The 27,021-nt window shown below is 45.6% G+C and overlaps 1 protein-coding gene across 1 annotated transcript in view; it reads right to left on the bottom strand.

Moving 5' to 3' along the window:
* Window positions 1-6,674: 6,674 nt before the first annotated feature.
* LOC102739964 (protein HEG homolog 1) overlaps window positions 6,675-27,021 on the bottom strand; it is a 44,555-nt gene continuing 24,208 nt past the window's right edge. Inside the window, exons 12-14 of the mRNA XM_081814881.1 lie at window positions 16,898-16,985; window positions 13,906-14,080; window positions 6,675-11,900 (exon numbers count right to left, since the gene is read on the bottom strand). Coding sequence (XP_081671007.1) covers window positions 11,751-11,900; window positions 13,906-14,080; window positions 16,898-16,985 — 413 coding nt within the window. The 3' untranslated portion in view covers window positions 6,675-11,750. The remainder of the gene's footprint in view (window positions 11,901-13,905; window positions 14,081-16,897; window positions 16,986-27,021) is intronic.

Below are 27,021 nucleotides of genomic sequence, written 5' to 3'. Positions count from 1 at the left end.
ATTCATGTGTTCACTGGAGTAGCGCTTTTTATTTCCTTCAAGAACTCTTCCTTTGCATTCACAACTTGGCTAACTGTTTGGTACAAGAGGCCTAGCTTTTGGCTTGTCTTAGCTTTTGACATGCCTTCCTCATGAAGCTTAATCATTTCTAGCTTTTGATTTAAAGAGAGACATGTAACTCTTCTTCTCACTTGAAAACTTAGAGGCCATTGTAGGGTTATTAGTTGGCCTAATTTCAATACCGCTGTGTCTCAGGGATTAGGGAGGCCCAAGGAGAGGGAGAGAGATGGGGGGATGGTTGGTCAGCAGAGCATTCAGAACACGCGCATTTATCAATCAAGTTGGCTGTCACATGGGCCCAGTTCACAGTGCCCCAAAACAATTACAATAGTAACATCAAAGATCACTGATCACAGATCACCATAACTAATACAATAATGAAAAAGTTTAAAATATTGTGAAAATTGGGGCACCTGGGTGGCTCAGTCTGTTAAGTATCTGTCTTTGGTTTGGGTTGTGGTCCCAGAGTTTTTTTTTTTTTTAAGATTTTATTTATTTTTTTGAGAGAGAAAGAGAGCAAACACACAGAGGGAGAGCAAGATGGAGAGGGAGAAGCAGACTCCCTGCCAAGCAGGGAGCCTGACACGGGACTCGATCCTAGGACCCTGAGATCATGACCTGAGCTGAAGGCAGACGTGTAACTGACTGAGCCACCCAGGTGCCCCCCTGGTCCCAGAGTTCTGGGATCGAGCCCCACATGGGGCTCCCTGCTTGGTGGAGAGTCTGCTTCTCCCTCTCCCTCTGTCCCTCCCCAACTCGCCCCCACTTGTTCTCTCTCTCATTCAAATAAGTAAAAATAAAATCTTTATAATATTGCAAAAATTACCAAAATGTGACAGAGACACGAAGTGAGCAAATGCTGTTGGGAAAATGTTGTCTATAGACTTGTTCGATGCAGGACTGTCACAAACCTTCAGTTTGTAAAAAAACACAGTATCTGTGGGGCACCTGGGTGGCTTAGTCAGTTGAGCTTCCAACTCAGGAAGGTTTTCAGCTCAGGTCATGATCTGGGGTGGGGCAGGGGTGGGTGGTGGTGGTGAGATCAAGCCCCATGTCAGGCTTGGCACAGGGGCGAGGAGCCTGCTAAAGATTCTCTTTCTCCCTCTGCCCCTCTCTTTCTTTCTTTCTCCTTTTTTTAAAAAAATTTTATTTATTTATTTGACAGAGAGATAGCAAGAGCAGGAACACAAGCAGAGGGAGTGGAAGAGGGAGAGGGAGAAGCAGGCCTCCCGCTGAGCAGGGAGCCTGATGTGGGGCTCGAACCCAGGACCCCAGGATCATGACCTGAGCTGAAGGCAGACACTGAAGGACTGAGCCACCCAGGTGCCCCTGCACCCTCCCTTTCTCCCCTGCTCCCCCCTTGTGCTCTCTCAACAAAAATGCAGTATCTGAAATGTACAATAAAGCAAAGTGCAATAAAATGAGGTATGCCTGTATTGTGAAAACCCATAAAATATAGTATTTTTAAAAACTTATTATTTAACTTCAAACAGTATGGATTAACCTACCTGCTACGAAAACTAAGGGAGAGAGCATCCCATTCTCCCACACTTCCTGTTTTGGTTACTTACATTATTTTTACTTTGTTAGGGTTTTGTAACATTTCTATTCTATTCCTAAATTTTAATTCTTTTTCTTCAGTCTTAGTTTTAAGCTAAACAGTTTCAATACTTAACCTCGTGGCTTCTCCACTCCTCTATTCAATATTTTGATTTTTCTCTTGGCTGGCAGGACTTCACTATGGAGTAATTTTTCTTGGGTGCTGGGTTCCCTAAAATCTTTTCTTTTAGACAATCTCTGCCTATTTCTTTCATGATGAAATGAATAACTCCTAGATATTGCTTCATTGCCCTCAAGCTTTACATGTTGCTGTAAAGTCTGAGACCACCTTGACTGTCCTTTTGAAGGGGACTTCCTTTTCATACTTGACACTTAGTTTTTTTTTTTTTTTAATATTTTATTTATTTATTTGAGAGAGACAGAGATAGTGAGAGAGAGCTCGAGCAGGAAGGAGGGGGAGAAGCAGGCTTCCCATGGAGCAGGGAGCCCGATGCGGGGCTCGATCCCAGGACCCCGGGATCATGACCTGAGCCGAAGGCAGAGGCTTAACGATTGAGCCACCCAGGCGCCCCGACACTAACTTAGTTTTAAAAAAGGGAAAAAACCAATGACAACTACTATGTGAGGGATGCGATGCTTTGTCAAGGGCCTATCCTATTGAGTAGCTCATCTGAGCCCAGGAGTTGTATCCACATCTGTCTCCGAGACCTGTGCTCTTCTAAGCACTGCATGACTTTGCCTCTGTCTTGCACAACTACCAGGGGCAACAGGAAACTTTGGGAAGAGTAACTTGGCCTCATAGGGCCTCAATGTCCTCTTTCATAAAATGGCCCAGATGGACCATGTCAGTGGTTCTCAGCTTCAAAGGTGTTAAACAACAACAACAACAACAACAACAACAACAACTAGTGATATGTCCCAAACTAGTGATGTGGGTGCACACACACACACACACACACACACACACGAAGGAAGGAAAGAAGGAAGGAAGGGAGGGAGGGGAGGAAGAAGGAAGAAAGAACTACCATCTGCTATTACCATCGTTTCATAAAATAAAGGACATTTTTATAACTAAAAAAAAGTAGAAAAGACAGTATCTCTTAAAGATATTGCATTTAAATTGAATAAATTTAACTTTTTGAGAAACTGACCACTTATTTCATGCATTTGGCCTCAGCCCAGCCATGACTTCTCCCTGGCCCAGCCCCTCTCCAAGGGAAAGTTTTGTAAACCACGGGCCAGGATGACCTCACTGCCTTGCTCTCCAGGTCGCATATTCTAGGATTCTGTGAGCAAAGGTGCACCTGTTCTTGCTTTCCCAGGTTATGATCCCAGTCCCTTGGTCCCTTGGTCTTTACAAAGGAATCAGTCTCAATGTGAAATGTGAACCAACCAATAACAAAGTAAGGAAGAAGATATTCTATGGTTGGGGTGATGGTGTGGAGAGACAAGAAAGACAGATCTTGTTCCTCAATTTCCCTAGTCATCACTGGGCTAAATATAGATCAAGTTCCCCATGGAGTATAACATTATAGCATATTGCTCAAAATAACTTTTGTCTTCTTGATTTCATAGTGATAATGCCTTACAATGGGACTTGGCAACCGTGAAGTAAGCAGGAGGGAAAGACAGAGGAACCAATATTCTAGTTTTATACAAACAAGCATGCCTACCAGGGAGCCTGGAACACACATCTGTTCAATGTTGGCTTCATCCCAGGCTAGAGCTAAATGATGCATCCTATTGTTTAGATACAGTTAGAGACATCCTATCATTTAATCTCTCCACATACCTCTGAATTAGGATCTCATTATTTCTATTTTATAGGGGAGGAAATTAATGATCAGAATAATAAAGAAATTCATCAGGATCACACAGCTAGGGATGCCTGGGTGGCTCAGTCGTTAAGCGTCTGCCTTCAGCTCAGGTCATGATCCCGGGGTCCTGGGATGGAGTCCTGGCTAGGCTCCCTGCTCAGCTGGCAGGGGGTGGGGAGCGGGGGGAGGCGGTGGGATCTGCTTCTCCCTCTGTCCTTCCCCCCATTTGTGCTCCCTCTCTCTCTCAAATACATAAATAAAATCTTAAAAAAAAAAAAAGATCTCATAGGTAATAAGCTCTTTCAAACCTAGGTCATTCTGGCTCAAAACTCACTCATATCACAAAGCCTCAGCAGCAGGCTCAGAAAACATTAGCCACTATTGAATGTTCCCAATGTGACTTCTTGTTAAAAACAACAACAACAACAACAAAAAACCCAACCAAACAAATTGAAAGAATTTCAATGATAATCGTAAATGTTCCATGGCATTGAACTAGGAACCAAGCAATTCATACAAGCTACAGTTAAACTAGTGTTAATTAAAGAGTGCTGCACTAGTCAGGATGGACCAAGTAATGCCGCAGCAGGTGACTCCTGAATCTCAGTGCCTTCACAAAACAACAGGACATTTCCAAGCCCAGAGAGCCAGGGTCCCAGGCCAACAGTAGCGGCTCAGTCTCAACGTGTATGTCCATGGTTGCAGAGGCAAGAGAAGTGAACTTCACACGCCGGCTCTTAAAGTGTCATCCGGAAGGGACACATTTCACTTTCATTCACATTTCTTTGGCCAAAGCAAGTCCCGTGGCCATATTTCACAAGAGGTGGGGAAGTGCATCCTACCTTGTGCCTGGAAGGAGGAAAGCTGGAAATTTTTTTAGTGAACCACAGAAATCCTCCTCCCCACCTCTAGGTAGCCACTCCTCTGGTTTCTGGCCCCACAGTTTTGTCTCTTCCAGAATGTAATATAGATAGAATTACACGGTGTGAAGCTTTTCTCTCTGGCTCTTTTCACTTTGCACATGGTTCTGAGACTCCAGCATGGGGCTACCTACCTACTGCGGTGGTTTGTTCCTTTTCTTTGCTGAGTACTAGTCCATTGTACCGTTGTTCCCCAGCTCATCAGGTGAAGGGCTTCCTAGCGTATCTTTAAAGTGTTTCCTCTACACGTGCCTGCTTGGGCTTTGCTACAAGAGATCTTTGCTAAGGGTTCCTGTTCAGTTCCGCGGCACAGCCATGCACATGCTTGCTCTCAGGGAGTCACCAGCCTGCAGCTCCTAGAGCGACAAAGTCCCTAGGACCTTCAACTTCAGTGTATTTCTTCTGTTGCAAGGTTCGTCTTCTCACTTACTCACTCATTCTGTTTTGTTCAACAGGACAGTCTTAATTCCCACCCTTACAGATTTACAGTTTTGTGCTCATTAAATCCTTTGCAATATGGGGAGCAAGAAGAGGGGAGGGGAGGGGAAATGATAGGAACACTTTGACAGCAAGTCCAAGGTCTTTGGGACCAGTTACTAGTGAATCAGCATTGAGATAACATATTAATTCTGCAATTGTCTTTCTTTTGGTGACCAGAGTACCCTCCTGAAGAGAACCGGTATGTTCTCTTTGGGTTGCGTTTCTTTGTAGTTCACAGAGTGTTCTCACGTGATTCTCCCTTTGAATCCTCACAGCAACTCTGCAAGGCAATAATTATTATCCCTGCCTCAGGCATCAGGACTCCGAGGCTCAGAGAGCTGAGCAGCCACTTTGGCCTGATATCATGATCTGGGAAGAACAGCCATGAAATTTACAGAATGTGTTGTACCAGCGGTCAGAACCCAGGGCTTCCAGTGGTGCTGTAAGTTTTTATGAGGTCAGTAAAAATCAATAAATATCTTTATTCTTGGCATCTCTCTCTCTCTTTTCAAAGATTTTATTTATTTATTTATTTATTTATTTATTTATTTATTTATTTATTTATGAGAGAGAGTTCGCATGTGTGAGTGGGAGGAGGGGCAGAGGGGAAAGGAGAGAGAATCTTAAGCTGACTCCATGCTGAGTGTGAGCCCAACACAGAACTCGATGTTGCAACCCTGAGATCATGACCTGAGTCAAAATCAAGAGTCGGGACGCTTAACTGACTGAGCCACCCAGGCGCCCCTGGCATCTGTCTTCTCTCTTTCTGAAGTTCATGCTCGCTGTGTCAGATGGTTGCATGATTCCACAACCCAGGTATGGGGATTCAGAGCTGTCTTGGCCATCCATTATCCAATACAGAAGGACTCTGGTCTATGCCCCTTATCTTTTGTCACTTCCCAAGCAACTGGAACAACTCAGTGTGCATTGATGATGTCCTTTAAGCCCAAGGGTCTAAAAATATTTTTTAGATCTTTACTTACTGGCGAATCAAATCCGGTCAGATGCACAAGTAGGACAAGCACTCTGGCCAGCTTGTCAGTGGATAGCAATAGACCCGCTTTTAGGCCCTAAACAGATTCCAGGGGTGAGTGGGTCTGGAAATGCTGTGATGGCTAGCTGAGGTGGGTAGGAAAAAGAGAGGGCTCAGTCCTGGGGTCCTGCTGAGATTTCCGTTGGGGAGCCGGGTCAGGAGAGGAGAGTTTTGCTGGTCATCTCCATTCCAAACTGTCTGATGGGCTGCAACCCTGATCTAATGTGCCTAAAGTTCACCTTCAGGCGCCAAGTTGACATGATTAGCCTCTCCAAGTGACCAAGATTTCTGTCATAAAGCGTCTGAGAGGCTCACCCATCCCTGCCATGAAAGGCACTGAAGGAAGCAAATAATTAATGAACATCCATCTAGCCAGACAGCCACATTCACTGGCCAGCGCAAGTGTAAGGCTCATGGCCCACTGTCTTAAAGTTCCACGGATTCTCCCTGCCATGGAGCACAGACATGCTTCCCGCCCTCCCTTCCAAGGTGGTTGGGGCGCGGCATTCAGGAGGAAATGCTGAACATCTGAACTGGTTATCTATACTCTCTAATCCATAGAAAGGAAAGTAAACAAAAGCAGTTGTTAGACCTGAATTAGGCTTTTTATCATTTAGGTCAGTTTGTCTGTCCATCCATCCATCATCAAAAGTATATTTCTTCACTGTGCTGGGCACTGAGGATCCAGAAATGACTCAATCCCTACATTTGCCACACAAGAGTTCCCTGTACAGTTCCATTGTTAACTCATGAAAGGTAACTTGCTGCACTCTGTTTGCTTGTTATTATGAGAAAAACACACAATGAAAATGATACTCATTTTATTGCATCATTTACTGACTAGAACGCCAGACTTAAAGTAGATATAAGTATAAAAATAACCAAATTCTTACAAATAATACTTTGCTGCTACAGTACTGAATAATTAGTGGAGGTGGCAATTATAATACAACTTTAAATAACATTCTCATAATGGTTTTAACACAATCAACCAGGGGCTAAGGTTTAAAGGTTTGCAAAAAGAAATTCGGGACAATGTGAAAACTCAAGAAGCTCATATTCCAGCTACATGCTTCACTTAACCATAAGTCCAGCAACACAAACATTAACAAAACTCACAGCAACCCATAATGAAAGACTTTCTTTTTTTGAAGAAACAGGCCAAGGTAATACAGAAATCTGGGTTAGTTTCGCATAGACTGGTTCCATCCCATCCCTGTCCAGTCCCATCCTTCCTAGGAAAGAACTCTGCATCTGCATTCCATGTCCAAAAAAAAAAAAAAAAGATAAAACCAGAATCTAGTAGGCAAATCCTTTGAAATGTCCTCTTAAAAAATGCGGAGGGGACAAAGCTGGTTAAGATCTCTCTTTATAGACCTAAATTGTCCCCTTGGGTTTCACAGGCGTTTTTGTGAGCAGTTGATACCAAACAGGATGGATTATAACACTATTGAAAAGATACTTTAGCACAACAAATTAACTGGCATTTAATACTTTAATATTTCTAGTCTTTTAACCAGTCTCCTTCTCCGGGGATTTCAGAAAAGAAAAAAAGAACACATACTCAAAAGACAACTCTACAAAACCCTATCTGTTTCCAAAAATGCACACAAGAACCTCAGAATGATGTTTTGTCAAGAAGGAGGAAATGACATGTCCCTCCTAATCCCGAAAAAGTCTTCACATAAAAAAAATATCTCTGACATTAAGGGCAGTTTTAAAGAAGACAGAAAATACTGAAATACTGAACCTTGCATTCTTCCTGCCTCCAAAGAAGTGCCTAGTTTTGAAATCAGGGTAAGTATCTTAGAACGATGGGTCAGAACCCGACTTTGGGGCATGCTAGGCTAAACTAAGTCAGGAGCAACTAGAATGCTCGGCTTTAGCTTCTTCAGGCAAAGTTCCCCAGCCTACCAGGCACCTGGGCACTTGGCCAGTGGGCAAGATGGCTTCATGGAGACCCCACAAAGCCACATGTGAGGAATGACCCTAATGTGCCTGCTCTGGGAGCTTCCACATCTGAATAAATATCATCCCTCAAAAACATTTTCTTGGGCAGCCATCCAGCCTTGTACTGCAAAGATGCTGCCCTTCTGTTGGGACCAACTTTAAGAATTACCTCTTCGAGAACTTAATAGTCACATCTTTGTTTATAATTCCAAATGCTAGCAGCCAGCTTGATTACACTATCCATTCAACAAATTTGGCTCTAAATGACTTAGCTGCTTCTGAAAATAAATTTTCATCAAAGGAGGAAGATTTGTCAGCATTTAAAACATTCAACTGAATATGTTCACGACTCTGATCACGTTCACAAAAATATGCTTCTAATAGAAGGCGAAGCAGCCCTCAGATGGGCATCTAAGTCTGGCTGCGTTTGTCAAAAACCCGGGTCATCACCTCACCCTTCCTACACCCAAAGCCACGTACCAGTACACTTCTCACTAAACACAAGCCACTCTTCTCTTAATGATGACCTCACGTGTCCAAAAAATAGATGCAATTATATGCAATGAACCCAAAAGGACCTTTTCAAAAAGGATTCATTTTTTTTTGCATTTCATATCATTAGTTCAGTTGATGCTTAATAATGTTAAGGTTCTTAAAAGTATTTTGTAAGCCCACTCTCTCCTGCCGTCTTTGACATGTCAGGTCCATTTGGATGGTGAAGCATTCACCAGGAAGGCAAGAAAGGGAGAAGGATTTGAATCCTGGCTCTCTAAGGCAAGATATTCATCCTCTCTGAAAGTTCACGTGTGCAAGAAATGGACACTCTCATGCACACTTCACCAGGGTGTGGTGAGGCCAAGGACCCTGCACAGAGCCTGGTCATGGGGGGGGAACACCAGAGATTCTGGTCGCGACAGGTAGACTTCATCAATGGTCTTTAAGGCCCTGGGCTGGCTCATGGGGCCGAGAGGAAAAGACAGGAGAAAGAAGACTCCCTGGAGCTTAAACAAAACCCACAGTGGCTGGGAAGCTGGCAGGGAACCCCGTTCTGCTCTGAGTCACGGTGTGGTGCCGCCGCATGCTACAGGACACATGGCTTCCGTTCGGCCCCGCCAGGCCCTCCAGAAGTTGAAGCCTCTCATGAGCAGTTAAGTGTCCTTTTTCCCTTCCACCTTCCCCTAGCTGTGGGGCCCCAACGAGGCAGGACTGTGGTATTCCTGTGGCCACGAGTCACACATTCCAGGTGCAGGGGCTGACACGGAGCACCTGTGCCGGAAGTGAGAGCTTCTGCTTCCCAGGGGTGCACCCAGCCCTGTCCCTCCAGTCCAGAGGCGGCTGCTGTCCTCCTGGATGTTTGCCCTCGGCCCAGACAGGGCCCTTTGGGAGGTATTAACCCCAGACAAGGGTGGAGCCAGCCTCCCCTATCCTCACTCAGGGTGGGCAGCTAACGTGTAACTGGGTAACCGTCACGCTGTTTTCATGCCTTCTTAGACCCTCCTGCTCTTGAGATATCCGTTTCCCAACCCCACAGCCTCCTAGAAGTGAGATACATTTGAACCTAACATTGTCGGGGGCCTCCTTTTTTTCACAGTAAAAGAAAAACAACATTCTTAATCCACTTCACATGCACAAAACCTACTCAAAGCGAAGCATTCTCGGAACTCACAAGACACTCTTTTCTGGACTTTGGGATTCTTCTCAAGAATGCTTTTGAGACAGCACACTTCATTTTGTGTAGCTTATAGCTTCTGGTCCTGACACAGGAGATGATCTGTCAGCTGAGATAGCATCTGACACCTTTAGCTGAGTATGCTTGGGAATAGCGCCCCCCCACCGTGGCTCTGGGTTCTGGGGATGAGCAAGGATCTGCATCAAGAGCCAGGAAGCGAGGCCACCTCATGAGGGAGCCAAGTCTGTTGGCTAGGGTGAGCGGAGGGCAGGAGCTCGGAGCTCTCCAGGTAGATGTGAGACCAGAGGCCGTTTGCTTCCCCAGAGAGCTGCAAGACCCAAAGATTTCAGAAAGGTGATGCTCTGAAATTTGAAGTTGGCATCCGCTGACAAAAACAGAATTTGTATCTCAGGAGATGAGTCCAATGTAATGACTAAAAAGCATCACACCCGACTTGTGTTCCTGCAGCAGCAGGGTGATGGTGGCTCGTGGAGACCATGGAACACAGGAGTTGACACTTAAAACTCTAAGGACAAGGATTACAGAACAGTAAGGGTGAGATACACTCTGAAGAGATAAAAAGAGAACTCTGAAGAAACAACCATGCCCAGGACAGAACTGTCCCCAAAGGCTAGACCGCTTCCAGAAATGTGGGTGCCCCTGAGCTCCAAGCTTCAGGGTGGGAACGATTCTTTACCACTGTGTTCTACTTCATCCCAAACCAGGATGTGTCAAAAGCACATGGCGGGAATAATCGCAGTTCCACAAATAGCAGGTAAAGACACCGTGCCCTGGGGATGCCCCCCCTACCCCACAGGACCCATGTCACAGGCATAATAAATAAGACATGTGGCATTTCCTTCCCAAAGGCAAACTCTCAACTCCTTAACTGGCCGGAAGTCTTTCGTTCTCCAATGCGGACTTAAATTATGTTTCTAGAGGGAACTCGGCAGTAGTATAAAGGGGGACAAATTACTGCATGAGAGAAAATAAGTTATCTCTTCAGTGAATAAACAGCTCTGGGCCGTTGGTTGAAAGTGGACACTGAGTCTGTGGACAAGATGCGGGATAGGATCACAGAAGCGGCCCCAGGAGGGAAGCAGACTCACGGACGTGTGGCTCTGTCCCAGCTCTCGGGTCTTCCTCAGGAACCCGCACGGCTTCCCAAAGCGCGGGGGTTTCAGGAAGCAGAACGTGCCCGGTCAGCCCAGTCCTCTAGCCACATCCCACTGCTTCTCCTTCAGCGGTGGAATACCCACTCGGGCCCAGGATGCATTCAGCTTCCCATTTCTACTGCACGGACACGGCAGCTTCGGCCTCAGGGGGGGGTCACACTCCCCGGGACCGGCACTGGGCGATGCCCTCCGGGATGAGAAGCGCCCCACGGCCTGCGGCTCTGTGACCCTCCGGGCCTCCTCCCCCCAGGGCCCCGAGCACGGCGCTGCCTGCCCAGCCTCACTACCGGCGGCGGGAGGCCTCTAATTAAAAGCAAATGCAACTTGTTTTGCCCTGATGCGGACTTACTTGAAAAAGTGAGAATTAACTGCAGAGGGAAAATATAATCTTAAATAAATGTCACCTTGACTAAAAAATGGAGTGTGTGCTATGCCTCCCACATTTCAGTTCCTCATTTTGAGGGTTGGCTTGGAAACTGCAGAAGACCTAGAACGTGCTAAAATGCTGTATGCTCACCTGCAGCATCTCCAAACCTTAGTGGTATGTTCATCATCATCATCTGTTGTTTAGCACGGAGATACCGGGCAGGAAAACAACGAAAGAGCCTGTATTTTGCGGTAAATCAATCACCAGATCGAGGCCTATGGGAGTGTCTGAGGAAAAGAGGCCTTTTTGGAACAGTCTTGGAAAAAATCCGAAAGGAGACCTCCCTATCCAATTTACTAAAGTGCAAACTAAGGAAAGACTGGGTCCTGGCGAAGGCGCCTGACGACGTGCCCTGGCTACGAGTCAGCCCGGGGGCGGCTACGGCACTCAGAGACTCCCGGTACTGGCCCACGTTCACGTTCACAGTAAGGGCGAAGGTGCCCAAGGAGCGGCCCTCAGTTCCACGTCCCGGATCCATCTGTGCCCTTCCCCTGCGGTCACGCCCCTCACGCCTGTCCCACTTCCCGCTTGCCACTGGAGTGTGGCTCCAAGAGTCCTGGGGGCAGCCGGTGAGCACGCTCCCCCCTGCTGCAGTCCTCTGAGCAGCTGAGGGCCCAAAACTTGCTCAGAGTGCTGGGCCCTCCCTCTGTCTTCCGCACTTAGAAGTAGTCTCTTCTCCTGCTCTCATCACTGATGAAAGATGGGTTATACTGTCCAGGGAAAATGCACGAGTGCCGTGACCCCGGCAGTCCAGTGTAGGCCGGGTAGAGTCCATTGCGTTCAAGTTCAGGATTCCTTACACTTGTGGGCTGGCGGCCAGAGAGAAAAGAAGAAAAGTCCATTTATTATTTGTGGATTTAAATTTAATGGTTTTTTTCTTTGAAAAAAAAAAAAAGAAAAAAGAATGCTATGTTTTAATAAACCTAAGACAGAGACAGCTAACCAGAGCGGAGCAGGGTCTAACCTAGAAGTCAGGATCTCCCAGGCCCTCTCTCCGTGGAACCTGGGACACCTTTGCTCATATTTTCAAAGGAGATCTAAAAAACAAAAACGATCAAGGGCAGCCCACCAACATAGGAACAGACCTGGGCTAATTATCCTAATTATCATCAAGATTAATTGTTACCTGATTATCTTGACTGTAAGAAAAAAAAGTGTCTTTCCCTGTGGAGCACTATGGCTTTAAATCCTCTCTGGCATTTAGCAGAACACCAATGTCCCTGCCACGAACGGGGAACTGACTTTTACAAGGACATAGGACCACGTGTCAAAGGTGGAGTTAGGACCCCAGAGCGAGAGGCCACCAGCGATTGGCAGCCGTCTCTGACCAGATCCCGGCCTAGCCCATCATGACTACCTAGCTGATGCGCAAAAGCAGCTCGCAGGGAATGACACGGCTACCTTGAGGAGGCCCTCAATGAGGCCCACCAGGAGAAAATGCTTGCCTGGCAGAAATAAAACACTGGAGAGAGCATATAATGAACGTGGATCCTAGGAGTGCCCAAGGTACACCTGAGGCCACTGTGAGGGACAGCCTTCTCACAGTGGGGGCAGCTTCATATCCTAAGCATAGGCTCTGCTTCTATGGACTGCTCAGCCCATTTCTGAAAGGAAGATGGGGCTGGTTTAAGTTCTTGATTATTTCTACTTAAGGCAACTCTTGGGCTAACTCCATGGAAACACGGCGCGGTTGGTCCTCCGACGCCACGGGTCTGTCTGTCCCTATGTGACCCCGCCACTGCGGGGGAGGGGTCCCTAGCGAACGGTGTGGGGATGCGAGCACACCTGCTCATGCAGCAGGCCCTGCAGATACCGGGCGGCCGTGTGAGCAACAGGGCTTCCCGGACGGAGAATACAGCAAAGCACTTGGGTGGAAAGATCAACACTTAAGCCCAGCGCTAGGTTTGTGTCTACGTTTATCTTTCCCCGTATTTCTTCTTGCTCTTCCTCCAGTTTCAAGTTTTCCAAAGGGTCCATCAACGGAAACAACAGCTTCCTTAGCATGAACCTCTCCCATCCAAAGTCTGAACCCTCAGGGTTCATCCCCACAGCAACTAGCAGGGTTGTGACTTCTATCACAGGGCTATTAAGTCCCCACGGGGCAAGGTTTCATGTTTTGCTACCTCAAAGAGGTCCATGTGGGATGAGAAGTCACCTACGTCTGTTTACTTTTCAGGTCAGATAGCCCCGTTTGTGTTTGCCACGTGATGTCAAATGAACCGGGCAGCTCACAGGTTATTCGATGTGGGACAGGAGGAGCCAGGGTTCAAGGTGGTCTACCATCTTTCCCAATGATGCAGTCCAGGGCCGGATGGAGCCAGCTGTGGAAGACCTATACCGAATGAACATTCTCCTAAACCTCTGAGAAGTGCTTGCTGACGACGACACTGAGTTGTTCTCTTTATACCAGTTTCCAATCTCCCAACCACAGGAGGTAAAGCATGGCATATAAGAGATGAGATGAAAATGCAAGGGCCACAGGCTAAATATCACTAAATTCTTTCTGTTATCTTTCAGTTTCCAATCTTATAACTTAGAAGCAAATTTGGTCACAGGAAGGGTTATTGCTACAACCCCATAAAAGTAAGGTGCTTGGTGGAAATAGCCTTCATGATCTTGATGTCAAAACTAACAAATACCATGCAAATAGATTGTAAGTAAATTGAATATTAAATTATGTAAATAAGAGGCTCAGGCCACCATTCTCTTTAACCCTTAGGCAGCTGAAGTATCTTAATTTTGCTACAAAACACAATCCCTGTACTTCTCAGAGGGAATCAGAACCTGAGTTGCCCTGGGCACAGCGATACGCACCGAGTAATATACATCCGTCATCTGGAGGAGGTTTTTGGTACTTCCGTTCTCATGCATTTCAATAGCTTCTCGGCCCCATTCTTGTGAGCGAGGGTTTTTGGGGTACTCGGCATATGGGGACATTTGGAAATCTCCACTTTTGAAGATGAGTTTGCTTATGTCATTTTTACTCTTTCTGTGGAATGGAAAATAGTTCACAACTTAAATGAACAAGTTGTAAAGAAATGATATGTATGAAAGCACGTTTTATTATTTTAGAAGGTAAATTAGATGGAAAGCTACCGTTACATTCTTTTGTAAATGCCCACTGAAAAATGGCATTATTGTTATATTTTGCCTGAAACAAGTAAAAATGCAATTAGATGCAAAAAAAAAATGCAAAAAAAATCTTCCAACTGGAAGGGACAGGTTACCACAGACAGAGAGGACCAACACAGCTATCTATAGTGAAGCAGTGTTTTGCAGGGGACAGAGGTCGCTGCATCTTGGGGGCAGCCAGGGAAATCAGAGTCATAAATTCCCAGAATGCTGGAGCCAAAGGCCTTTAGGATTCTATAATCCAATGGTTCTAAACCTGCTTGAGCATCAGAATGTACACGGAAGCTTGTAGGTCCCACCAAGATTTACTAAGAGAGGAGCTCTGGGGATGGGATGGCTCTGGCTTTGCAAAAAGATGAGACTTGTTCCCCAGGTCACACTTTGCTACTAGCAAAGCTAGGACGAGAGTGCAGGCCTCCTACCTCGCCAGCCAGGGCCCTTTAACCACATGAAGCTACTCCACTGACTATAAAACCAGGTTGTCTCCTTTGCAAAAATGCCCACCTGTTTATTTTACCCATACATATTCTCATTTCCACAGGTCAGGGAAAGCCCAGGACAAGCCCCTACTTGTCAGGGTTCCCTGGCTGGAAATGGTGGAAATATGTGTGATTTACCTAAGGAATGGGCCTAGGATCAGACATTTTTAGTTATATTTGCCCTGGGTAAGTTAATCTGAAGTTTCTTCCTTCTTACCTCACTTTCCTATAAATAAACCTTCTGGGAAGGCACAAAATGACTCATGGTCATAAACCAAATGTCCACCATGTGGCCTAGGCGTTGTCCCTTCTTGTAAGTTCAAGAACAGACCTGCCACTGTGTTGCTCCCTGGAGGGTGGGGCATCCGTTTTCAAACAATGACTTAACTAATTCATGACCACCTTCCCTTTTGCCAAAGCCCATAGTCACCAGCTCCTTCTCCAGGCGGTCACACTACCTGGTTCTCGGACACTTAGCAAATATGAGGCTTACATCCCCTTGAGGTTTAATCCCTCTAGCTTCTAGTCTCCTACCCAGGATTTTATTTCCACTCATGGTTTGATGATCTGGTGGCAACTCTGCAAATGACAGGTAAATGCAGTACCACGAGGCCTGTATTCCCGGATGGGCAGTTGGGGCAAACTGCTCTCTGCAGCCTTACTGGAGGTGAAAGGTATCTTCCCATTGATACCTTCGTATCAACGGTCGAAAAGATAACTTGCTCTTTTGGTAGGTTTCCTCCATCTGTTACGTCAGAAAAATTCCGGCTGTTTATAATCATCTAAATCAAAGGTCATAGTTTTCCCTTATCTGACTAGATAATTACCGAGAAAGGGGACCAACTTCTTCCTTACTCTTCCTTTTCCCAATGCACTGGCTTCCAAGAAGCCCAAAGCCAAGCATGCTGCTGAGCATCTGCTCACCCCATGTGCCTGCTACAGCTTGCTTACTGCCAAAATAGCTCAGCTAACCCCTTCACCTTTGTTTGCTTCTAAATTTGCTCATTTGAAGTATGTAAGCCGATGGTTTTAGTATATTCAGAACTGTGCAGCCATCATCACAATCAATTTTTACAACAGTTTCATCACCCAAACAGAAACCGCTTACCCCTTACTCCCCAATTCCCACCCCCCACCTGCCAGCCCTAGGCAATCACTAATCTACCTTCTGGCCCTATTAGATTTGCCTATTTTGGACATTTCATATAAACGGAATCATACAATAGGTGATCTTTTGTACATGTTTCTGTGTGAACACACATACTCACTTCTCGTGGTATGTACGTCAGAGTGGAGGTGCTGGGTCATATGGCGACGCTGTGTGTAGCTTCCTGAGGAACTGACAGACTTTTTCAGAGGGGCTGCACCATTTTATGTTTCCGCCAGCAGAGTAGGAGCATTCTAATTCTTCCACAGCCTCACCAATGCTTGCTGTTTCCTTGTTTTTTATTTTTATTTATTTTTATTCTTTATTTAAATTCAATTAATCAACATATATTACTGGTTTCAGAGCTGGAGGTCAGTGAGTGAGTCATCAGTCATATATGTAACACCCAGTGCTCATTACATCACATGCCCTCCTTAACGTCCATCACCCAGTTACCCCATCCCCCCACTCCCCTCTTGTTTTTTAAATAGGCATCTTAGTGGGTTTCCCAATTTTGCTTGTATTTCCCTGATGGCTAATGATGCAGAGCATCCTTTCATGTGTCTCCTGGCCATTTGTTCATCTCCTTTAGTGAAATGCCTATTCAAGTTCTTTGCCCATTTTTAAATGCGGTTGCCTTTTTATTATTGAGTTGTAAGAATTCTTTATATATTCTAGACACAAGTTCCTTAGTAGAAATATGATTTTCAAATACTTCCTCCTGTTCCCTAGGTTGTATTTTCACTTTCTTGATAGGGTTCTTTGAAGCACAGGAGTTTTTAATTTTGATGACGTCCAATCTATCACTTTTTTGTTGCTTGTGCTTGAGGATATTCTTTTTTAGTAAAGGAAATAAGAGTCCCGTTTGTTGTCTTTTCTCAATGGCACTATCTATCAAGAATTTCCTTTTCTCCTTTTTTTAATGGTTCAGTCACACAGGATGATTTAGTACTGTAAAGCAGCCCAAACCTTCTTTAAAATAAACACTGACCCTTGCTTAGCAGAGGCAAAGAGAATTAGAATGTGAACCCCCCAGTCACTCACTCACCGGCAGCAGGTAACAATCAGCGCGATGCCTAGAATAAGCAGCAGCCCACCTCCTGCTGCTGCGATCACCACAGTGATCAGCTGATAAGCTAAACAGGGTCAAAAAGGAGAAAAGTGGACAGGTGAGAGGTAATAATGGAGAAATAAATGAATACAAAAGAAGAGTTCCCCTCCTCCCCCCGCAGCTATGACCGTGCGCCTCAGTTGGTGACAGGCTAGCTCTGGCATTGGCTCTGTTGGAGGGTGGCAGGATACACCACCCAAAATAGTCCTCTTTGGCACGCTTATTATTTTGAACCGATTATTTTCAGGAAACTACCGCTCGGGAGAAGCTCTGAAAACAGCGGGAGTCACCCTTTTGTAAGGGAGATTTACATTAGAAAAGGGGCCCCTACCAGGAAGGCAGCTCTGACCCGAGATCACCTTTTCACCAGAGAGCCTGAGGTTTGGGCAGGGCAGCCTTTGTTTACCAAACAGTTCCTCCTCTCACTTGCCTGGTGGCTTCCCACCCCCGCCCTCGGCAGCCGCGGACACCGAGCCCTTTCCTTAACTCAGAAGGGTGCAGAAGCCTCAAACATCCGGCTGCCTTCGCGTCTCATCTTTGTGGGGCTCCTGTGTGTGCTATGTAATTAAAATTGTTTTCTTTTTCTCCTGTTAATCTGTCTTTTATTGACGAGGGGAGGTAGAGTTCTAGAAGGGTAGAGGGAAAATTGTTTTTCCTCCCCTGCCTGCTCTGTTTGGAGAAGACTTCTCCTTTCTCAGCCACTCCTAGAACGGTGGGTGGAATGCAAATTCTACCTGTAGACCAGCCCCGAGATCATGTTCACCAATGCATGGTAAAAAGAGAAAACTAAAGGACATGCATGAAGTTTTCAAAAACTAAATCTGTTTGGTTTTAATAACAGTTCTATCTTCTAAGATTCTATCCTTCCTACTTTTTTTTCCCCTCACTTAAGATGGGTACATTTTATTATGTGTACATTATGCCTCCAGTAAAGTGTGTTTTGTTTTGTTTTGTTTTGTTTTTTAAGTAATGGAGAAAACAAGAATCATTTCTTGGCTACTTACCACCCTTTGGTGTTGTTTCTACATTTTTTGAATTGATGGTGATATAGTAGATATAAAATATTAGCAGTCAGTAAGCACACACATATGTAATGAACAATGGTTTTATACCTGTGTATTTCTGGCAAACTGATATTTTCAATAAAGTCTACTAAGTATTTAGATTGATTTTTTGTTGTTGTGGAAATATAATTAAAATTTGTTCTCAGGTTGTAAGGCGCAGGGTATTCAGGTAAAGTCAGAGCTGACAGTAAGCAGACTGTGTAATAAAAGCAAATAGAAGCTGTTCAACCGTTTACCTATCATTTATTTAAATAAATAGCACAGAAACCTGATTATCTTGAAAAACCATCGGTATGAAGACATACAGGAAACAAAGCCAAACCATGGAATAAGGTAATTCTCTCCTTCACCTCCTGACACATGTATTCAAGCTTCACTTTTAACAAAATCTCTTGAATCTGTTGACGTTTCTTTATCCCCACCAACACCACCCTAAAACACCATCAATTCCTGACCCGGCAACTGCAACCACCTCCCAACTCACCTTTCTGTGCCCAGTCTTGCCCATTCCTTTAAAAAAATAAGTCTGATCATGCCATTTCTCTGCTTTAAAATCCTACACTGACTTCCTTTGTTCCTAACGAAAGACGGAAGTCTACTCCTGCTTATCCCTCCACACCAAGTTCAAATTTTCCCACTTTCAGCAAAACAAGCAGGCGCTTATTTTAGAAGTGACCCTTGCAAGTGGCCACAGTTGTGGCAGAGTCCTCTTTGGAACAAGCAGTTTTGTTTTGTTTTTTAAGATTTTTTTTTTTATTTGAGAGAGAGAGACAGTTCGTGCAAGCGGGGGGCGGGCAGGCAGAGAGAGAGAGAGAGAGAGAGAAGGAAGGAAGCAGACTCCTCCCTGGGTGGGGAGCCAGATGGGGGGCTGGATCCTAGGACCCGGAGATCAGGACCTGAGCTGAAATCAAGAGTTGGATGCTTAACCAACTGAGCCACCCCAGGCACCCCTGGAACACGCAGTTTTGTCTAAAGAAAGGCACAGATGGAGTAGGCCAGTGCTTCTCAAACTATGTGTGGCCAAGAACCAGTCCTGAAAGCCAAAAGACCTCATGCACATGAGCATAAATGTCCAGGAGGGGATCCTACCGAAACATTCAGAGGTTGGCACTACCTCGGGAAATCATGGCTAACTTCTACTTTCTTCTTTGTGCTTTCCTATACTTCCCAACTGTTATTCATATGACCACACACACACACACACACACTCTCACAACCTCCTCGCAACCTAGAAATTGTGTGTGTATACACATACATACAACATATACATATAATTTATTTTATATATATATACGTATACTTTTTTTTTTAAGATTTTATTTATTTATTTGACAGAGAGAGAGATAGCGAGAGCAGGAACACAAGCAGGGGGAGTGGGAGAGGGAGAAGCAGGCTTCCCGCCGAGCAGGGAGCCCGATGTGGGACTCGATCCCAGGACCCTGGGATCATGACCTGAGCCGAAGGCAGACGCTTAACGACTGAGCCACCCAGGCACCCTTATACGTATGCTTTTTTAGAGTATGTTTGGTGCTCTTTGGCAGTTAGCTCTTATTACTGGGAACTTGTAATCAGCTTATGGACAAGATAACCCAGATTTTTTTTTCTCATATCTGCTGTCAAGTCACTTCATGAACTACAACTGATCCTTTGAACCTAAGACTGACTTTGAATTTATTATGAGGCCATATAATGATCACAAGTGCATGGGATTTAGGGACGCCTGGGTGGCTCAGTTGGTTAAGCATCTGCCTTCAGCTCAGGTCATGGTCCTGGGGTCCTGGGATGGAGCCGTGCATGGGGCTCCTGCTCAGTGGGGAACCTGCTTATCCCTCTCCCTCTGCTTTTTTCCCTGCTTGTGCTCTATCTCTGTGTCAAATAAATAAATAAAATCTTTAAACAAACAAACAAACAAACAAGTGCATGGGATTTCAATCAACATCAACTATAACGTTTATAGTTTTGTGGAGCTCTGAATGTTTATTTATTACGGTGAGACAGAAGGCAGGGAATGTCGTCTTAGGCTTGTCTGTCCTATCCTGTCTAGTTTGAAGAGATTCTCCAGAATGATGAACTTGGAATTCTTAGTCTTCCTCCCTAACATTTGTTGATATTTCATGGTCTTTATCTTCTCTTGATTCTTTTTGTGGTTTGGTCTGGTCATAGTTTGCTACTGCTGACATTGCTGCTGGGAGCCCGCTGGGGGCCTTGGTCTTTCCTGCAGGCGACATCTGTCCTTGCTTCTATGCTCATTTGGGCTGGAAACTACTACTGGACCGTCTACGTAGCCAGCCCCTCCCTGGGAACGTTCACCCCATCGTGTGCAGTTTATGGCCAAGGCGGTTACAGGGGGTCATGCTTGAATGTTTAGCACCAACCTTGGCTACAGCTAACTGGTCTGGAAGTAAACACGTGATCCAAACTGGATCAGTCAGTTCCTTCCCGGGAATCTCAATTTGGTAAAGAGAAAGAGAGGGTGAGAGAGAGAGAGAGAGAGCGTGAGCACAAGGGCCTTCTCTTTCAAAATGGCTGAATCAGTGACATGCACTTGAAGCTCTCGGGGGAGTCTATTTTCAGTCACGTTGTCTGGGAAGGAGGGAAAGCCTGTACATAGACACACACAGCAAAGAGCGAAGATGAGAGATGAAGTTGGAGTCATGTTAATGTGTACCCTGAAAAGTAGGCCCCCAACCTCCAGCTGCTGTGGTTCCCCACAATTCCCTGATTCTTATTCCTCCTGATGCTGGAATTCCATGACACACCCCAGGATCCTTCCCATAAACGGTCTTTTGTTGCTTAAGCTAGCGAGGCTTATTTACTCCAGAAGAACCTTAGCCAACTGTGATACTGTGATTTATAATGAGAAATATATATGTGGTCTTGTTCCCCTTCCTGGCAAAGAGCTCTTAAAACCCTCGGAATTTCCTAAGTGAAGAGAACAGAAAGGTATGTCTTTTGTTATATTAATGATGTGACCTTTGGAAAACACTTGAGGCGTGGGGTGGAAGGGGAGGGGGGCAGGCTGCCTAGAGAACAACCCTGTGATTAGAGGGTTGGAATTTTCAGTTCCTACCTCCTGACCTCTGGAGAGGGGAGAGGGGCTGAAGGTTGAGTTCACCAATGGCCAGTGACCTAGTCAATCATGCCTATATAATGAAGCCTCCATAAAAACCCAAAAGGACAGAGTTGGAAGAGCTTCCGGGTAGGTGAACATGCAGAGAGCTGGAGAGAGTGGCTCGCTGGGAGAAGCTCCGCACCCTTTCCCCAGGCCTTGCCCTATGCACCTCTTCCATCTGGCTGTTCATCATGAGTTACATCCTTTTATAATAAACCAGTGATCTACTGAGTAAACTATTTACTTTCAGTTCTGTGAGCCGCTGTAGCAGATTAATCCAACCCAAGCTGGGTATCGTGGGAACCACTGATCTATAGCCGGTTGGTCAGAAGTACAGGTAACAGGCACTTGGGTTTGCAGTTGGCATCTGATGAGGAAGGGGGACGGTCTTATGGGACTGAGCCCTCAACTTGTGGGATCTGACGCTATGTCCAGGTAGATCAGAAATGTCAGAAGTGAGTTAATTGCTTGGTGGCGTGGAAAAAACACACATCAGAAATGGTGTCAGATTGAACCAACCAATACACCTTGTTTTAAAACCCTTGAGCCCATTACAGACCTTTCTAGGTGGCCACATTAGTTTTACCTTATTTTATTATCACTTTTTTAAGTAGGCTCCGTGCCCAGTGTGGAGCCCAACTTGGGGCTCGAACTCACCACCCTGAGCTGAGATCAAGAGTTGGATGCTTAACTTACTAAGCCAGGCACCCCTCATTAGTTTTATTTTAAAATTCATTCATTTCTCCCCATAGCCCCCCTCACTGAGCTCATCAGTAATGCACAGTTAAAATTTTGCCTTTTAAATCTTTCCATTCCTTTTGCATCAGCTTTCCTTTAGAATTTCTGTTCACAGCATATTTTCCTTCTCTGTGCCTTTTGAAATGTGTCTTTCTCACATCTATAGGCCATATGTGGCCATGCCCAAGAGCAGACACAGAGCAGGATTCCCCTCTCCCAAGGCCTGCTTCCTTTCCATTCTGACATTGAGGTCCAGTGAAGACTGCGTGAGATGCTGGCTTCAAGGTGAATGAGATTTCCAGCTGACTTCTGGACAATTATCTTTTTTTTTCCTCCTAAGCAGTTTAGTGCTGTCATCCTGGATGTCTGTGATGAGTGACTGACTCCTGCCAACACACAGCATTTCCACTGGTGTGAATCTTTTTGAAGCCTAGTGTAACAATAGACTGAACACACTTCAAAGATACTTTATACACCTGCCACCAGACGGTGGGATGGGCGGGAAGACAATGTAGATCTTTAAGTTGAACATCCTAGTTTCATTGGAAGCCGAGGAAGAGGACTGTACATGGGGAAAACAGGCTCTAAATCCTTTCAGGCCATGTTAGGAGGCTGGTGGGGAAGAAGTCTCTGCTGAGGGGAGCACAGGACCTTTGAACGGAAAGAATGCCCTACCAAAAGGCATGTTGTGAACATAAAAGAGGGATGGGTAAAAATGTCTGCAGCCAAAGATAATCTAGGAAAATTATGTGAGTTCTGTAATCACAAAGTGAAAAGAACCACAAAACAGAAAAATGGCTTGGAGGATGGGAATATTTAAAAAAAAGACATTAAGGGACGCCTGGGTGGCTCAGTCAGTTAAGCGTCTGCCTTCGGCTCAGGTCATGATCTCAGGGTCCTGGGATCCAGCCCCGCATGGGGCTCCTTGTTCCGCAGGGAGTCTGCTTCTCCCTCTGCCTTTCCTTGTGGGCTCTCTCTGTCTCAAATAAATAAATAAAATCTTAAAAAAAAAAAAAGACGTTAAAAAGGTAGCAAGAGGGGAATGGTATATCTGCAGAGTAGAATTCCATAGTTATTGAAAGTGACCTTATAAAATTACGTAAATGAAAATATTGCACAGCTTACTAGGCTTAAAAGCAGGTTACAAAACACTATGTTCTGTTAGGAGATAGACACATATATACTTCTAGAAAGATATATAATACCAGTGCTTCTTAGACTTTAATATGCATACAAATCTGCATATTGATCAAATCGAGGGGTCTGGTTAAAGCTCAGATTCTGATTCTGTTGGTCTGGAGTGGGGGTGAAGCTGGCGCTGCTGGTGTGTGGGCCAGGGGAGAGGCCAGGGTATGAACAGTGGTGTTTAATGGGTGACTGCACTTTCCTTCTTCCCTCAACTTCTATTTCTAATTAACTTGAGCTTAAAAATGAAAATTAATGGGCATGTGTTATTTTTATGATGAGACAACCACATTAATTTATTTTAAAGAGAGAAAAGAGGGGAAGCAGACCGAGACGCGGCAGGAGACTCGAGGGGAGCCAGTGTAAACCCAGGCAGAGGAGGGAACGTGCGCCCGAGAGAAGAGAGAAGAGAAAAGGCGGGGAACGGGGAGCCTGGGGCACCTCTGCTGATGGTCTGTAAGAGAATCCTGAGGCCAGGACAAGTGGTAGAAGGCAGACTTGCTTGGATCTGCCGTATAAACAGACATAGGTGACATGGAAAGAAAATAAAAAGGAGTGCAGGGACAGGTGCAGACATGAGCTGGAGGATGGGTGTCAGGGCGCAGGTGGCCGGCCCTGCCAGGAGCCCACAGGAGTCCAGCTGGCCCGTGCTACCTCCGAGACTAAAGGGCTTGGGAGAAGCCTTGTCCTGACCCCTCCAGCTTGACGGAACAAGGAGTGGAATCTGCACACAACTAGAAAGCTAACAGAAACTTGTAGAAAGGCAGGCCATAGGTTATGCCTAAACCCAGAATACAGTGAGCTGCATCACTCCCAGGAATGTAGGGATGAGGGACTCTGAAGACCATGACTAAACAAAGCTGGGCTCTCCATCTCACTGGGCTTGGGTAGGGCCTGTGCCCCAAGTCATCTGCACAGAGAAGAAGAATTTCTTGCTTGCAAAGAATCCAGCCTAAGCCGTAGCCCCAAGAAGGCACTCACTCTCTTTGGTGGCGACAACAGAAGTGACAATGGCGAGTGGTCAGGGCCCTATTATTGGACACAAAACAATGAGTGATGAGCCACAGATTCCACAAGGTGCCATCACCACAGAGGGGGTGAAATTCAGGTGTTTCCCATTCCTTAACCAACACTGAGGACTGATCAGAGAGCTCAGACAGGGGCTAGGGTGGCAGGTGCTATTTATTATCAGTCACTATTCATTGCTTGGCAACACTAAAACAGATGATCAGAATCACACAGTGACATCCACACACCATCCAGGAGTTAACCTAAGTCACCAACACAAGGTGGCTGGGAGAGAGCCATCCAGACAGAAGCCTGCCCTCTGCTGGACATACTGATGACAACTTGGATGAAAGGGGAAGGCGAAGTCTCAGATCAGAGAGAAATCCTGGCTACCGCCAAGACCCCACAAACATAATGGGGGGACACAGGAACTTACAGAAGGGTCAATGGATGTAGGGGTATATCATCTCCAGACGTCGATAGTATTTAATGAACTCTGAAAAAAAAATCACTAAATGCCACTTAGAACAATGCCCTGCAGCTCTCTCTCCTTTCCCTCAACCCTTTGTGCGGCTTTCCCCTAGATCCGTTCTCCCTCCTTGGATCACTCTTCCATTCACTGAGAAATCGAAGCCTTTTCTGGCAAAGCCTATTTAGAGAGTTGTTTGACCAAAGGAGGTTTGAAATACCAGTTCACGAGAGGCCTGTCAGGACCAGGAGGCACCAGGAGGACTTGGCAGATGGCTGGTTCAAGCCCAGAGGCGGCCACATCTCCACACTCCTCACCTGTTTCCCTCACTCTCTCTGCCATCAGAAGGGGTGTTCTATTCTATTTCTTGCACATGCGATACAACTCTACTGTACCTTGAACCTTCCTCCGTCCCTCCCTCAAATTATTCTTTTTTTTCCAAAGATTTTATTTATTTATTTGAGAGCGAGCGTGAGAGCAAGCACAAGCAGGGGGAGCAGGAGAGGGAGAGGCAGGACCGATGCGGGACTCGATCCCAGGACCCTTAGATCATGACCCGAGCCGAAGGCAGATGCTTAACCAATTGAGCCACCCAGGCGCCCCTCCTCAAATTATTCTTGAGCCATCCTCTATGACATTATCTAAGCCTCTCTGTTTCTAATACTTACAATGTCTCAGAATCAGGTTTGCAGGCATGTGGGGCCTGTTAGCTCTAAAACCACCTCTTCTATAGAACTAGACCATTTAGTTGTAGTATTCTAGCATTTAGTGAACAGGTCTCAAATAGCTTAAACGTTGTGCCTGACTATTCAGCCTCCTCTTTCTACATTGAAAGTTCTAGGTTTTCTTTTGCCTAATTTTGTGTGCAGGCTACTCCATTCTGTGATCAGTTTGAGAGTGCTCTATGGCTCAGTTCTGTTTTTTTTTTTTAAGATTTTATTTATTTGAGGGCGCCTGGGTGGCTCAGTTGGTTAAGCGACTGCCTTCGGCTCAGGTCATGATCCTGGAGTCCCGGGATCGAGTCCCGCATCGGGCTCCCTGCTCGGCGGGGAGTCTGCTTCTCCCTCTGACCCTCCCTCCTCTCATGTGCTCTCTCTCTCATTCTCTCTCTCTCAAATAAATAAATAAATAAAATCTTTAAAAAAAAAAAAGAAGTATCTATTTGGTCTTCACTCCTCCTTCTTAGCATGAGCTCCTAAAATCCTTGGAATTTCTGAGTGAAAGGGGTGAGAGTTACATCTTTTGTTATTCATAAGGAGCCTCTTTCATCCACACCTCAGTTTATGCTAATGAAGCATCCTCTCCGAGGATGGGGCTGGTTGCCAGGGGAACCAACCAGAGGGTTGGAACTTTCAGCCCCACCTCCAACCTCCAATGGCCAATGACCATTGATTTCATCAATTGATCCTGTACAATGGAACCCCCCTAAAAATCCTAAACAGTGAAGTTCAGAGAAATTCTGGGCTGGTGAAGACACAAAGGTGCGGGGAAGGTGATGTACCTGGGAAAGCATGGAAGTTCTGAGCAGATGCCCCTATCCCTGCCCATGCATCTCTTCCATTTGGCTGTTTCTGAGTTGTTCCTTTATAATCAACTGGTAACATTAAGTTTCTTGCACATGGGAGTCAACTCTACTGTAGCTTCAAGTTCTGTAAGTTGCTCTAGCAAATTACTGAACGTGAGGAGGGGATCATGGGAACCTCAGATTTATAGCTGGCTGGTCAGAAGTACCAGAGGCCTAGACTTGGGACTGTCTGAAGTAGGGGCAGTCCTGGGACACTGAGACCTTAATGTCTGGTGTCTGGCACTCTGGAAAATGTCAGAATCGCCTGCTGTGAGGGAAACCTCCCCACCCCCACATTTAGTGTTAGAAGCTTTGTGAGTAAAAACCAGTTCATGGTAGCATGGAACACCATTTGGTGTGTGATGACTCAGGTCCATCATGATGAATGATGCGTAAGTGCTTTTACGACACCAAGGTGTCCCCGGGGATTCCTAAATAAGATAGGGCTGTCTACCACGCCGGGGCCTCAGCCTATTACTTAAAAAAACACATTAATTCTGTGAGCTCCTCCCTCTGTTCTATAGGACTCTGAATGTATTTGTTTTTAGAAGTGCTTCCCCAGTCTTTCCCTTAGGCTGTCCACTTGCTAGTTTGCAGTAAGGATAAAGCCGATACCCCAAATGACCAGTAATCCTAGGTGGATATGTAATTCCAAGTCTCGAGACTCTGGCCTCAAAGTGGCTCCATGCTGGGCACACCGACATAGCTTTACGTCAGCTAAGTACGGAATTTTTTTACTTTCTTATTTCATTTTATTTACTTTTTATTTATGCTCAAAGAAAGTGCAATAATGACACTTACTAACAAGAAAGTTTTATGAGCAAAGAAAATACCAGTGAAGACATATACTGTTAGGGATACCATTGGGGAACAGGAACTGGGCACTTTGACGCGTGTTAAATAAGGTCACGTCTAAGGCAC

The sequence above is a fragment of the Leptonychotes weddellii genome, chromosome 1, assembly GCF_054177405.1.
Source record: "Leptonychotes weddellii isolate Sample4059 chromosome 1, ASM5417740v2, whole genome shotgun sequence".
NCBI classification, from domain to species: domain Eukaryota; kingdom Metazoa; phylum Chordata; class Mammalia; order Carnivora; family Phocidae; genus Leptonychotes; species Leptonychotes weddellii.
The sequence above is the reverse complement of the archived record's forward strand: the minus strand, read 5'-3'. Positions and strand labels throughout refer to the sequence as shown.